At 33.6% G+C, this 13,991-nt stretch overlaps 1 protein-coding gene across 2 annotated transcripts in view; it reads right to left on the bottom strand.

Annotated features, from left to right (window-relative positions):
- The window catches only part of LOC145680660 (xylosyltransferase Oxt-like), a 91,034-nt gene that overhangs the window by 63,161 nt on the left and 13,882 nt on the right, over positions 1-13,991 (bottom strand). For both annotated transcript variants that reach the window (XM_081751441.1, XM_081751442.1), the window contains exons 3-6: positions 13,276-13,432; positions 9,374-9,516; positions 5,312-5,472; positions 683-882 (exon numbers count right to left, since the gene is read on the bottom strand). In XM_081751441.1, coding sequence (XP_081607567.1) covers positions 683-882; positions 5,312-5,472; positions 9,374-9,516; positions 13,276-13,432 — 661 coding nt within the window. The remainder of the gene's footprint in view (positions 1-682; positions 883-5,311; positions 5,473-9,373; positions 9,517-13,275; positions 13,433-13,991) is intronic.

A 13,991-nucleotide genomic window follows, 5' to 3' on the forward strand; every position in this document is an offset into this window, starting at 1 on the left:
GCACTGAATAAATCTAACATTTGGAACAGTTGGTAGAATGGAACATTAAATATCTAACTAGTAGTTGGTGTGCATGATTTGTCTTGTGGGACAATAGGTCTAGTTTAAAAGCAACGGAACAGCTCGTAGCATGTCGGGCTTTCCCTATTCTACTGTAGAAAAGCAGTAGTTTAGGGCATAGACACCACTTTCTTACGTTGGAGCAGTCGGTAAGATCACTTTAATCACACAATTTCTGAATTTGATGTTCATGATAAATGTCCTCATTCCATTCAAGATTCATTCCCAACAGGTAGCAGATATCTGATGAATTTATTAACTATTTACAATTGACGAATTACTGGAAGAAGTTACAAGGATTAAAATTTCAGGGAATACTGTAAAGTAAAAGCTCTTGTACAAAAACTGGAAATAGTAAAAACTAGTACAACTTCTGATTTCAACATTAGTTCTTCTAGAGAAATAACTGTAAGACATAGTGAAAAAAACTGTTTTGGATATGGATTCAGCGTCCGAAGAACAGGTTCCGTCTTTAACCTTATCCCTCCATTACAACCGGAAGTCATAAACCTACTACTTTCGGTTTCAATATTGAATTCACATAGTTTTTGGTAGTGTATTGTAGTTTCACAACGTGAAACGAAACAAACACACAAAACAAATAAAAAAAATACATACTTACTTGATAGGAAAATCCGACTCACTAAGATTTACAACAAAGTCCCACTTCCATTCAAAATTTATCAATTCAGTCATACAATGCAAAAGCATCTGCAACAAACTGGCTCCACCCCAAATAGTAGCAAATCTAGTTCTAGTTAGATATATATTAGGTAGAACTTTTTCAAGATATAACAGCTCTCTGAACAAGTAATCTTGCCGCTGCAAAATAGAGAACAAATCATCACATTATTAGTATTTAATATTGTTTAATTACAAATAGCCAAAGAAAATTATCACTATTTGAAAAGGTGAGTGCATGTCAATAAGAGGCTCTATTTACGAATAATAATAATAATAATAATAATAATAATAATAATAATAATAATAAACTGTGACGGCAGTACTTCACTTATGCTAATCCACAATCATCAGGCTTTCTCTTAAGTAAATATATTTTGAGACCTGATGCATTAGCTCCATATTAAAGTATTAAAATTGATATACTTGTAGAAAGAAATTCAATTTGATATTATAATCCAAGTATGATTACAAGATATAAAACGCACTTTACATGTAAATTGAATCTACCCCAACATGGAGCTACCTGGACGATATACAGTTACTTTTCTGTTCATTCATTTTTCTTACTTTTCTTCATACTCTTTACCATTTATATCTATACATGAGAGAGAGAGAGAGAGAGAGAGAGAGAGAGAGAGAAAGAGAGAAGTTGTAACACTAAACATTCGTGTGCGCTATTAGTTGGGAGTAAGTACATCGAAGACTGCTATTGTTTTGTATATTGAGAACACGACCGTCTTTGGCATGTAAAAGTTAAGGGGTATGACTAGAACAAAGAGCGATTGTAGATCGCAACTAATACGTCAAAATCATGAGATAAACGGGAAGCTACTTGAGCTAGCGGAATCAGGTTTTTACCAGAACACTTAATCATAATATATTCTTCCATCACTGATAGGTCATTTCGTACTCATTTATAAGTTTCCACACGTTATGATCCTTATATAATTGATGAAGAAATTATACCACTAATACTATTCATTTACTGTATATTTCTCTACCTTCCTTTTTTCTTCAACCATACATTCTTCCACGTCATTTAAAGTACAATTTATTCTCTAATAAAGTCCTAAAATCTTTTAAAATTATTTCACATTATATTCTTGCACCCCCTATTATTTCTAATGCCCCTTATTGGTTTATCGTTCTAATCAGCTAAAACTTTTCCATTCCACTCAACGAATAAATTTTAAAGAATTCAAATATAATATTTTTTGTTGTCTCTCGTAATGTTCACATTTTTGCTCCGAACAATATCCAGCAATATTCAGCATTTTTGCAACTCTTTATTCAGTGACTCACATTATGTGTTCATCATGATCACCACAAACCCTATTTCATTTTTCACGTTGCTTTTTATTTCTAGTTTACATTTCATTTCTTTTCTACTTTCTTTGCTCAGACTTCTTCTTTCTTGTCACTCCCTCAATCATGTTCGCAACCATTACTTTAATATTTTTCATATTTGTTTTGATCTCAAATTATTTTTACAGCTTTTCTTTTGTTTTCTGACATCATGTTAATTTTTGATTCAAATTTCGCAACGCCAACCATATCATCTGAAAAACAAATATACTGTATACTAGTTCTTCTAGTTCCAATCAAATTACCTATTTCTTAATCAAACTCTTCTTCGCTACTTTTGTAGATAGCAAATAATGACACTGAAAGGCAATATTTTTTTTTTGTCAAACATCTCTTCCAACTTCACTACCCTATATTATTTCTTTCTAAATTTTAATGGTTGGTTCATATGCAAATTTCTTCCGAGTTTGGTCTTTTATTTCATTCCAAGCATGTTTCAGGTTACCCACTTCAGTACTTAAAAGCCTTCCCTAAATCAATGAATACTAGTTCAAAAAGCTTCCATGTATTTTATTCGATGGAGACAAATTGTATCTTTGTGCTGTGTCTCCTTCCAAATCATAATTGCTTAACTTCCTCATTTTGTCATTCCTCTCTTTCATTTTCGAACCTGAGTTTTTTGCTCGTATGATGTGAAATTACGACACTGGTGGAAAAGCATTTTAAATAACTTAATATATAGTACGTTGCACGATTTGAACGAAATATGCTCCATAGAATGTATATTTGTAGAGGACATACTGATCTTAGTCCGAAGATCCCAGCAACCATAGACAGAAGGCTCATTGTAATATCTGTAGAGGATACGCTACTGGGCAATAAGACGAGGATAATTAAATGTGAATCATTCCCGGCCGACGCCAGTGAGCCTCTACTGTACAATTGTCTTCAAGTGAAGCCATATACCGACGTGCCCTTTTCAGTGCCTTCACGACGTACCGAAGTGCTCCTGAAAAGACGGATCACTCGGGCAGCTCTAACCAACAGGGCGATGACAGTGCGGTCACCATGGTTTCCAGAATACTAAACCCAGTGAGAAAACAAACACTAAACAATCGATTTTTGAACACTGATCTATTATCTATTATACACATTAGTGTTACTGTGTATACAAACATAAAAAGCTATCTAATTATTATTATTAAAGATATATCTTGAGTTAATAACTTTGCTAAATCTCCATCTTTTCTCACTTACGTAGGGTCGACGTTTTTGATGAGCCTTTTTCATAAAACCCTATCTATGAATTATTTCCCTGGTAGACCCTTTTCCCTGAATCCATTCTTAACCATACCCATCCATTTTCTTCTTGGTCTCCCTCTACCTCTTTCCGTTCACTTCCATTGCCGTCACTCTTCTGACCACATACTCATTTGTTCTTCTCATTTCAATCTTCTTTCTTGTTCATCTTAAATAACTCTACAAACTTGGTTCCCCTTACACTCTCATTCCTCATTCTGCCTCTTCTTCTTATCCCACGCATCCAACGGAATATGCTCATTTCCGCAGCATCATCTTTTACTGTGTTTTTTCTATTGACCATGTTTCTGCTCTGTACATCATTGCTAATCTAACCACTGTTTTGTAAATCATCTCTTTATTCTTTAACGAGCGGTAACAGAGAACTCTACAAACTTTCTTCTAATTTCGCCATTCCTCTTGCATTCTGTGTGTTATTCCCAAGTCTAAATCAAAATTCTTAGCAACAGATGAACCTAAACATTTGAAGTTTTTAACTTTATTTAATTATTCTCCTTGTAGCCTTACTTCCTTCTTTCCTTCTCCGTTGAACTCGAGATATTCCGTTTACATTCTATTAAATTTTAAACCGTGATCTTACAAAGACTTCCTCCAATTCTACTTTACGTTCAATTTCTTCCTTATTTGTATTGCATACAGCAATATCGTCGGCAAACATCATACACCAGGGGCTTCATTTCTCATGTCCTGAGTTTGTAACATTCATGTCAACGTTGAAGAAGCACGTGCTTAAGGCTGAGCTCTGGAGTAATCCAACCCTAACAGGGATTTGGCATGGCTTCTGTATACACACATATATACATACGTTGCTTTTTCCGTCTTCATTTTCTTTAACACTTTCCCTACTTCCTCCTTGCTTATTCTTGATGTTGCTTCAAGATGTTACTCTCTTCTGTCCTATAAATATCCCACTATATGTTTGCTTCACTCTTTGCATTAACAGCTTCTTGCACTTTCTCGTTCCATTATCAACGTCTCTTTTACTGTAGGGGAACTCTTTCCTGAAGCTCTATCCATCTCTTCTCTGTGGTTATTAATATGTTCCTACTATCTGCGCTTCACCATTTTTCTATATCTCCTCTTCTTGCAGTTTACTTCTTTCATAAATCTTTCTTTGAACAATTCCCCTAGTTCTCCTCTTTCAGCATCCACCATCTTATTTTCGGTTCTCCATTTCACAGCTTCCTATTGTATCTACTCACAAATTTCCAGTCTACGCTCACCATTCTATGCAGTGGGACAAGTTTCAAATACGCACCAACGTTCAGCGAGCTACGTTAATTTTTAGGGTTTCGAAATTTTGACTATTTGCACTGAAAGTATTAACAAATCTAATAAAATAAAGGCAATATATATATACAGGAGCGGATCCAGGATATGATCAAGGGAAGGACTGAACCATATTTTGCCGTTTTATCCAGTGTAAAGCGGATTGAAGCCCATTTTATCCAGTGTATATCTGAGCGTCAAGGGGGGCTATAGCCCCTATAGCCCTCCTTGGATCCGCCATTATATATATATATATATATGTGTGTGTGTGAGTGAGGAGTTTATGTCAAAGCAGCAAAAACATGCACTGAAAAAGAAGGATTTCAAATTTGAAAGTGATGATTTGCAAATGCGTTGGTCGCATTTTCATTAATGTTTTTACTGAAAGGCCATTAGTTCCAAATACTCGGGATAACCCTGAAGATTACGTATCTGTTTTCTTTAACTTGGGTTATAAAATGAATATTTATCTACTGTACATTTTAAGATTATAATCATTCAAAGACAAACATTTTATTAGAACATCCTGTAGTACTGAGCCGACTCCACAACCTTCCATTTTATAAATATTTGATTTTACTGTTACATACGTGAAATAATTTATCTTAAAATAACAATAATAATTAGAAAATTTTTACTTCCGAAAATATTATGTTACAGAATCAATACTTACAGAATCAACATGAATGTAGAAAAAATGATCTTTATGGAAAAGCACCTTTATTAGTCGCTGCACCTGACGAAGAGCTCTACCATTTAAAGTAAGCAAAAAGGCAATTCTCACACGACGCTCTTTAGGATCAGCAGCTTCTCTTGGCACTTGTGGTGTAAATTCTGAAATACAGAGTTCGTACAAAGTATCTGCACAATATATTTTATTCACAATAAAATTCATAATTATTTTCAGACCTATTTAATCAAGTTAGTTAAATCTGTACATAACATTATCTGTTTAAGGAAATAATGGGAGATGCAGACGTACGCCAAAGCCGCATTTTAAAGGTGTAGGGAGTGTTTCAATACAGAAATATGTAATAAAAGTAATTGGTTGAAATGCTAGCTATTTGCACTGGAAGGCAAAAATTTATAGAAAAAATATGAATGATATATTTGAACCCCATTTTTCTCCTTAGGATGTGTTTTTCACTCGAAAAGAATTTATAGAAACTCAACTAAAACGAAATGCTATGTTCAAAAATAAATTTCAAACGGTTCAACCGTTTTTCCGTGACGACGTAATAGATAAAGTCGATTTCATTTTCATTTAGAGTGAAAAATATAGACCCCCCCCCCCCTTCTTCAGAAACAGAATTCGAAACTAAGGAACAGGTTATTTTTAATGAGATAGGATTCGTAACACTTTACGCATTGTAACACTTTAAACGCGAAACCTCATAATCAAATGTTTTTGTTCTAGGGCTAAGTAAGATGGTGAGTACTTTGTATTGTATTATCTTAATTTACTTAGGGCACTCATTCACTAGCGAAGTTCGTACAATATTACAATCACAATTGGGTCAAAGACTTCAGAGTGCAGAAGACTTCAGAATCAGAGTTCAATGCGGCCACTTTGAAATTATGTGTTTCTAACCGAGAATTTCTTTTATTTAATCAATTATTGACATTCATGGTATCTTTCATGTTATTTTCCTCAATTATGTTACGAATTTTGGACGATCCACGCGCACCTACAACAGACTAATTTATGCATTTAATGAATAATTCATTTTAAAATGAACTGAGTTCGATTCTCGGTTGTAGGTCAATTTAATCTGAAGTTTGTATCACACGCTAATATTATTACTATCTTTTGTCAGTAGCAAGGCTATATAGTACGAGACCTACAGTTTAAAGTAGGATCTGATTGATTTGAACCACAGTAGTATGGTCGATGCTGTACCATCGGATATCGGAACAAGGACCTCTTCCATCAAAGAGACGCTCATTAGGTACTAGTTCAGCGATGACGGCCGGTTAATAACGTTTCAAATTCCTATCCGTCGAACATAACATGTTTTTAGAAACTCCAAAGACTTCGTGGGACACCTTAAATTTGCATCTCTACAAGGTTACTAAATTTCATTCGACTAAAAAGAGGGTACCTCATTTCAAGTATTGGTATTTCAAACAAACTGCTTTAAAAACGAAATTAATGGCGTCAAGTGCAAACACGTTCTTCTACCCAATACAAACTCAATTACTCAATGCAAACAATGATGAGCTTAAAGATAAAACAAGCAAAGTCGCATGACGTTATCAAAAGTACCTATCTCAAAACACAACATGGCCACTAGTCGTTTAAGATGTCTGATTCTATTCGGCACCTGCACAAGCTCATTTTGAAGATTATTTCTAAAAAACTCCTGATTATTTATCTTTTAAAAGTCGGACATATTACTATATCTTAAAAAGCCGACCGGACACATTTTCCGAGAAGAAAAAAAGAGAACATGTGTGGGGAAAAGAGGACGTTTCGTAACTCTTCATGTCTAGGATAAAAAATCTTTGTAAAAAAGTATATATATATATATATATATATATATATACCGAGTTCATAATACATTACTAACAGTATATTTAGAGTTTCCATGTGTATTCTATAGTAGCTATGTATCTTACGAAGAGTACAAATGGAAATGTTACCAACTTATTCACTAGACTCTCCAACTTAACTTTCAAATTTCAGATCAATAAATATTAATCTATATTGAATTACTGGATTCATACAATCATTGCTTCACATAATGAATATATATCTTTTGCACTTGGGTTTAGTAAGATGAACAATAACTATTTCACTTCTCTCTCGGATATAGGGTATATGATGATATAAGCACAGAACACTTCGACAAAAATATTTTACGTTATGTTCTCTATAATCAATACTACTAGAACGCTTATTCTACACTTTCTAAGCAATTACAGAATGAAAATAAATTACAAAGATTTTCTTTTTTTCAATACTTAACAAAATCTAAACAAATTATAAGAAAAAAATTATCAGCTCCGCAGATTATTTAATTCCTTAAAATTAGTATAATTATTTTATACTAATTCGATAGATATTTAGAATAATAATAAAATACTTGGAGTTTTAAATTGGTTGCCCTAGGTCTTTGAATATAGTTCGAACTTTACTATTAGACTTCATGTTAATGTACAATACTGTTTACTGCTTTTCCAACATTGTTCATATTTCAGGGTGTCTGCTACAAGTGAAAAATGTTATTTCGTCACTATTTCTTGGTATAAGCTTTTTGTTTTTTCTTTCTTCTTTCTTTCTTGTGCATGTCTAGCTAATTAACGATCACATAGTTTAAATTTTACATCTATAGAATAATATTTTACATCATGCTTTAGCTCTTTTGGGGATACTACCTTCTATTGGACTAACCTATTTGGAAAATGCTGTCGTTCTTAAAGTCTACCTTATAATCTTTACTGAAATCTAACCTATAATCTCTTTTTAAGCTCCGCACAGGGATGTACGGATAGCTTACAATTGTAGCTACTTTCGAACAGGCATGGTTAAACAAAAAGTCGGACTGAAAAGTTATTACAAAGTGTTCCTTTGGTAATGATAGTGACCTCGAAAACGAAAACTTTGCCTTCAATAGAATATCTGCTAAGAAAATTTTGTACAACACTGAATTCTGAGTACGGAGATCTTGTCTGCGTGTGATTGGCGCATTTAACGAAGAAAGATAAATTCTAATCGTTCTTTGAGTAACGTTCCAATTGACTGATTTATTGATTTATATTACACATCGCTCATCAGTGGAGAGGCTATACAATTTAGAGTGGGATCTCACCATCATACGGCGTTTGATACTCTATCACTGAGAATCGAAACCCGAACCTCGTGCATCAAAGGCATGATTGGTAGTCATTAGGCCAGCGACAAAGCCCGGCTAATTAATGTTTCGAGTTTCTACTCACCGAACGAAATGCACTTCTAAAAACACGAAAGTCCTTCCTTGTGAGACGCCTTAAATCTGTATGTCTAGAATGAAAATCTTTGAAAAATTGCTACATTGTTTACAGAAAATTTATTAACACGTTATTTAGCTTTTCTATGCGTAGTTCTGTAGCAGCCGTGTATCTTATGAAGAGAACAAGTGGAAATGGGAATACGTTTTTAGTTCTCTCCACTGGTCTAGTGGTTAGTGCGTGTGCCTTTAGTGCACGTGGTCGCAAGTACGAAAGCATAAAAATTCAATTTCACTATCATTCTTTTTCATTATCAGTATTCTTTACCCTAAAGGTATACCCATGGATGTTAAACATTTTTTTTTTTTTGGTAAGTTCTTTATTTGTATCTCCAGTTTTACTTTTAACTAGTCTTTCGGTATCATTTAAGAGCTTTAAATTTACACCTGGACCTATCTTCTGTTCCATTCGATTCGAATCGAATTCATTCATTTGGCTCGAATTCTACACGAATCAACACCTCGTAACCACAAGAACTCTAAATTAACGACTAGAAGAAGAAATAAAGAAAATCTTTTCCGCTTTCTTGAGTTTTTTACTCAAACTTTCGTAACGGCCAGGCCAGACACCCTGTATTTGGACAATATTTAAAAAATGAAAAGAACAGAAGGCAATTATTTCTTTAAATACGACACTACATACCACCCAGTACCATCCACAAGACATAAAATAAATGAACAGAAATAGTTGCAGAAATTAAAACATTAAAATTTTGGATGAAAAGATCATTGACTAAAAATCTTACTAGATATCCCTGTCTCAAAGACATTTATAGTGAAGACTCCTCCACAGGCCTCTTTTGGATTTAAAGGACACTTCATGTTACAGGAAGAATCTGGGAGACGAGCTGTGGACGGAGGTTCATCATTTCCGCAAAAGCATTCAGTCCTATAGAGAAACAGTGAACGAATTTTTGTACAAACGCAACAATCTAGTTAACACTCAAGATATAATTTCTTGCTGTATGATTTTTGTTACACCTGTTCTATCAAGAGAAAGAAATGACAAAGATACATAATTTACAATAAAACAAGCGAGCAGGCTTTTACTTTTATGTAAGATCGGCTTTTACTTTTGTTCCAACTTTCAACTATAGTGTAAACTTAGCCTGTTCCACTTGACGATACGCGATACACTGAAAAAATATCTGTCTTTGAAGAGAAACTGATATTTTCGAAGAAGTATTTTTTGATTAATAATTCAAGGTTAACTCGAAAATTAGATATTCAACCATTCATATACAATAAATAAGAATACAAAATACCATCATAATTTCTCAGGTTTTCCCACAAGAGGTATAATGTTCTAACACTAAAGAGACCTACTTTAATAGCAATTAAGAGTTGTCAGAATTGTAGTAATTATCTGGAATACACGATGAAGCGGATATCTGGAGACAATTATTTACTGATATATAATAATCTTTATCCTGTTCCTCAATATTATCTCTCAACTTCTTCATCGTCTTGATAATGCTATCGAAGTTAGAGCCAAAATTTGCCAAGTATCAAATTGATTTCACGGACAAGGAGCATTTTGGAACGGGGATGGGGAGATTGAAATCCCGAGTCAATGCGTCCAAATTTTCCTACATTACATAGTTACCCAAAACATCATCTTCTCGAGAGACACCATGTTTACGAAAACATTTGTGTGTTCACTGGGGAAGATTAAGTGTTACAACAAAACCAGTACCTAAGAAGGCGGTAGTACATTGTCAGAAGACCAAATTGGTCTAAATGGAGTAGCCAGATGGAGAAGGTCCTGAAGACCCCGCAAGTTCTTCCAACAGTCAAATTGGCTGGAATCATAGTAACTGTACAGCAACTTACTGTTAATTCCAGATGCTGTCAATGATTTTAATAGCTTATCACTGAAATGTAGAAAGTAACGGAAAATTATCAAATTAATTTTTCCTACTTTGCCTAAAATGGAAAATTATGTAAGATAATAGTTCACGAAGGAAAACTACGAGGATCTATTTAAAATTTTATAGAGAGAATTCATTAGTTATAGGTTCCCTAGTACAAAAGAAGATATACCTGTAAATTATAATAGCTAGAGAGGTATCAAATTATGTCACGACCCAGGAAAGATTTTGAAATATCTTACCAACGCATGAGAAACCAATAAACGGTAGGAGCACTTTTAAGATTGGCATAAAACATGCCGCGGAAGAACCTGTAGAGTACTGCGATCAGATAAGGGCTAAGCCGTAAGTTCGTGACATAATGTTAAAGAAAATGAAAGAAAGAAGGATACTGAAATAGGGTATTGTAGAGAAAGAAAACAGGATGTGCAGGGATGAGAGCTGAATAATAAATTACAAAAGAAAACCGATAAAGTCAGAAAGGCTTATTACATAAGTAAATGTAAAGAGATAAGAGGCACATTAGGTAGAGAAATATTAACAAATGAATTAGAAAGGTAAATAAATAGAAGAAATATATATATATAAAAGGACAAATATGATAGTAGAAGATAAGAATAAAAAGATAATAAGAAATGTTAAGTAAATAAATGTAATATACCGACCAAGTATACGAAAATAGTAACAGACCACGTGGTATGGAAGTTGAGGATGAAAACAAGTAAATCAAGATGAAAAAAATATTCACGATACTGAAGGCAGAATTCGAACAAGCACTTCAGGATACGAGGAAGGAAAAATGCAATTGGGATAGACAATATATCTATTGAGATAATCGAGAATTTGAGGAAAGAAGAAAGGAAAAAAAAGGTTGTTTTGTATATGCTGTAAAATAGTGAAACGAAAAGACAGTGGTGATTCTGTTCGGAAGAAAATGGGGGTAAACGGGAAACAGAACAATTACAGGGTGTCTACTGAGTTTCACTTTCAAAATTCCAGTATATTCATTTAACTATCAGCAAAATTCCAGTGTCTATTACTATGATTTTTAAAAAAGTTTTTAAGGAATAATCACACCCTTGATGATTTGAGGTTTGTAATTGTTTTACAATCAAAAGAACATTTTATTTTAAAAAAATTTAGTTAGCAATGATTTTTTGAAATACGCATGATTTTTTAACATTTTTTAAAGGGCCTCCCAACTTCCCTCATAGCCCTACACTCCACCCATTGCTTTAAATGTCTGATTACAAGATGTACACAACTCCTGCTTTGAAAAAAATTACAATCTCAATGAATATAAAATTGTTTCTAAGACTATTAAAACTATTACAAAAAAAAAAGCATTTTTGACAAATTACCAGCTTCATGATTTTTCCAGTATGTGGATGAAAATGCCAATATATTTCCAGTATCAAAATTACATTCTAGTATAATTCAAGTATTTCCAGTATCAGTAGACACCATGAATTAGTTTAGTAGCATAAACGGCAAAAACTGCAGCTCCGGTCTTCAACAGGAGACTTTACGCAAAATCAAATGAAGAAACTGACGACCAGCAGTTGAAGTTCAGAAGGGGAAAAAGCACAACAGGAGTGCTGTCTTTTTCAAATATCAATTTTACAAGAAATAGTAAAAAGGATCCATGTTGAAGTTTTCTTCATTTAAATGAAATAAAAAAAACTTTAACATTTCATGCTTTTGTTCTGTACGCTAAAGTAAACGAGTGATTAATAAAAGTGAATAATTATGTAAAGAATTGGTGGAATGAAAATACGGGAAAACTCAGAGAAGATTCACGAACAAGATCTTATCTATTACCAACTCACATGGTTTAGGATCGAACTAGGGACTCCTAGAAACAGAGATGAGCGCTCCACCACTGACCCATCATAATCTCCGAGGAAACAGTGGTACTGACCGTACAACGATAATAAAAGCTGCCCAGTACGGGACCAAAGTGTGGGCATAACTTAAGCCACGGCGCGGTAATCGATAAGTTGAAGTGGAATAATTAAACCTGCCCTCGTTCAACCTTACGATGGCCACGTACATTAAAGAAACGGGAAAACACTAAAAACTATAATTTCTTTTGACTTTTATTTCCTTCTAATAAGTTTTTTCTGTTAATTTGAAAAATTTCTACATTTTTAGTTTGATAACGAAATTCGCGGCTTATTCCAGGTGTTCTCATGAAATACGAAATCCACATGGTTTCATGGTCCACAGTTGAGTGGACACTGACTTTTGCTAGTAAATCACAAAACAAATTCAAGCTATATGAATAAATGTTCGTATTTATAGAACTAGATAAATCAGGTTTGAAACGCGATCACACACGAACTTACGATAGCAGCTATATTCTCTTAAAATTATACCCAATATTCTTTCAGAGTATTATAAAGCTCTAAATAACGTTAATGGTATCGGCTTAGTATTCACCTACTAATGCTGCAAGAAGTATTGCAATACGTTTTGGCAGAACACCAGCTATGTAACCTGCAACTCTCCGTAACACGATATTCGAATCAAAATTTGTCTCCAGATAACTGTATCGCTGTTTCCAGATTAAGTATATTACACTACAATAATTGTTTTTAAACAACTTATGGGGAAAAACAAATTCAAACGATACGCACAAACTACAAATGCGCGGAATAGTAACGAAAATATGTAGACCATATATATTTACATGCGTTTTATATTTACTTCCAAAACAATTGTTTCTATAAACACATTTCAAATTGTTTTGTAAAAGGGAAGAAATTTATACTTACGAATATTGAACACCTGCATAAGTAAATCCTGATTGAAGGCACAAATTTATACATTGTTGTGGTGAATTGTCATTTTTTAAATTGGCGTAATATCCTGATAATATCCTAAAAGCTCTTTCATCTTGATAGCAACCAAGAGATCTACCAGCGGAACGACCTAGAAATTAAAAAAAAAAAACAACTTATATTTGAAGAATATTACTAAGTAAATGCACACAATATGTTACAATCCAGAGAGTTTTCCTAGCAGGTACAGCCTCTATCTGAAATTATACATGTTCATTATATACAATATTCTATCCAGAAGATTACAAAGTTTAAAGTTAATGTTAATTATATCAGCTTAGCATTTACCTATTCATGCTAAGAAGTATTAAAGTCGGGACGGCACAACGGCAAGGCAAGAAAAATCACTCTAGGAAATTACCAATTACAACAAATTATCTTCACAAAAAGTGAGTAACCGCTCCAGCCTTGTCTCTTAACTTGATTCATTGAAAGCTTTTCTTTTCTCACTTTTCTCGAAAAAAATCACGAGACGTGGGTTGCCCCTATGTAAAACTGCGACAAACACAAAAAATGATGATATTGTTGCTTGCTTAAATGATGCAACTGCATCCGACAAAAGCGAGATCGTGATTTGACGTCCAACCAATTCAGCGATTATTATTTTTATTTCTTACTTCATACATTATATTCAACCCAATATTCGAATT

Source organism: Thermobia domestica, chromosome 3, assembly GCF_964235325.1.
Source record: "Thermobia domestica chromosome 3, izTheDome1.hap1.1, whole genome shotgun sequence".
Lineage (NCBI taxonomy): Eukaryota > Metazoa > Arthropoda > Insecta > Zygentoma > Lepismatidae > Thermobia > Thermobia domestica.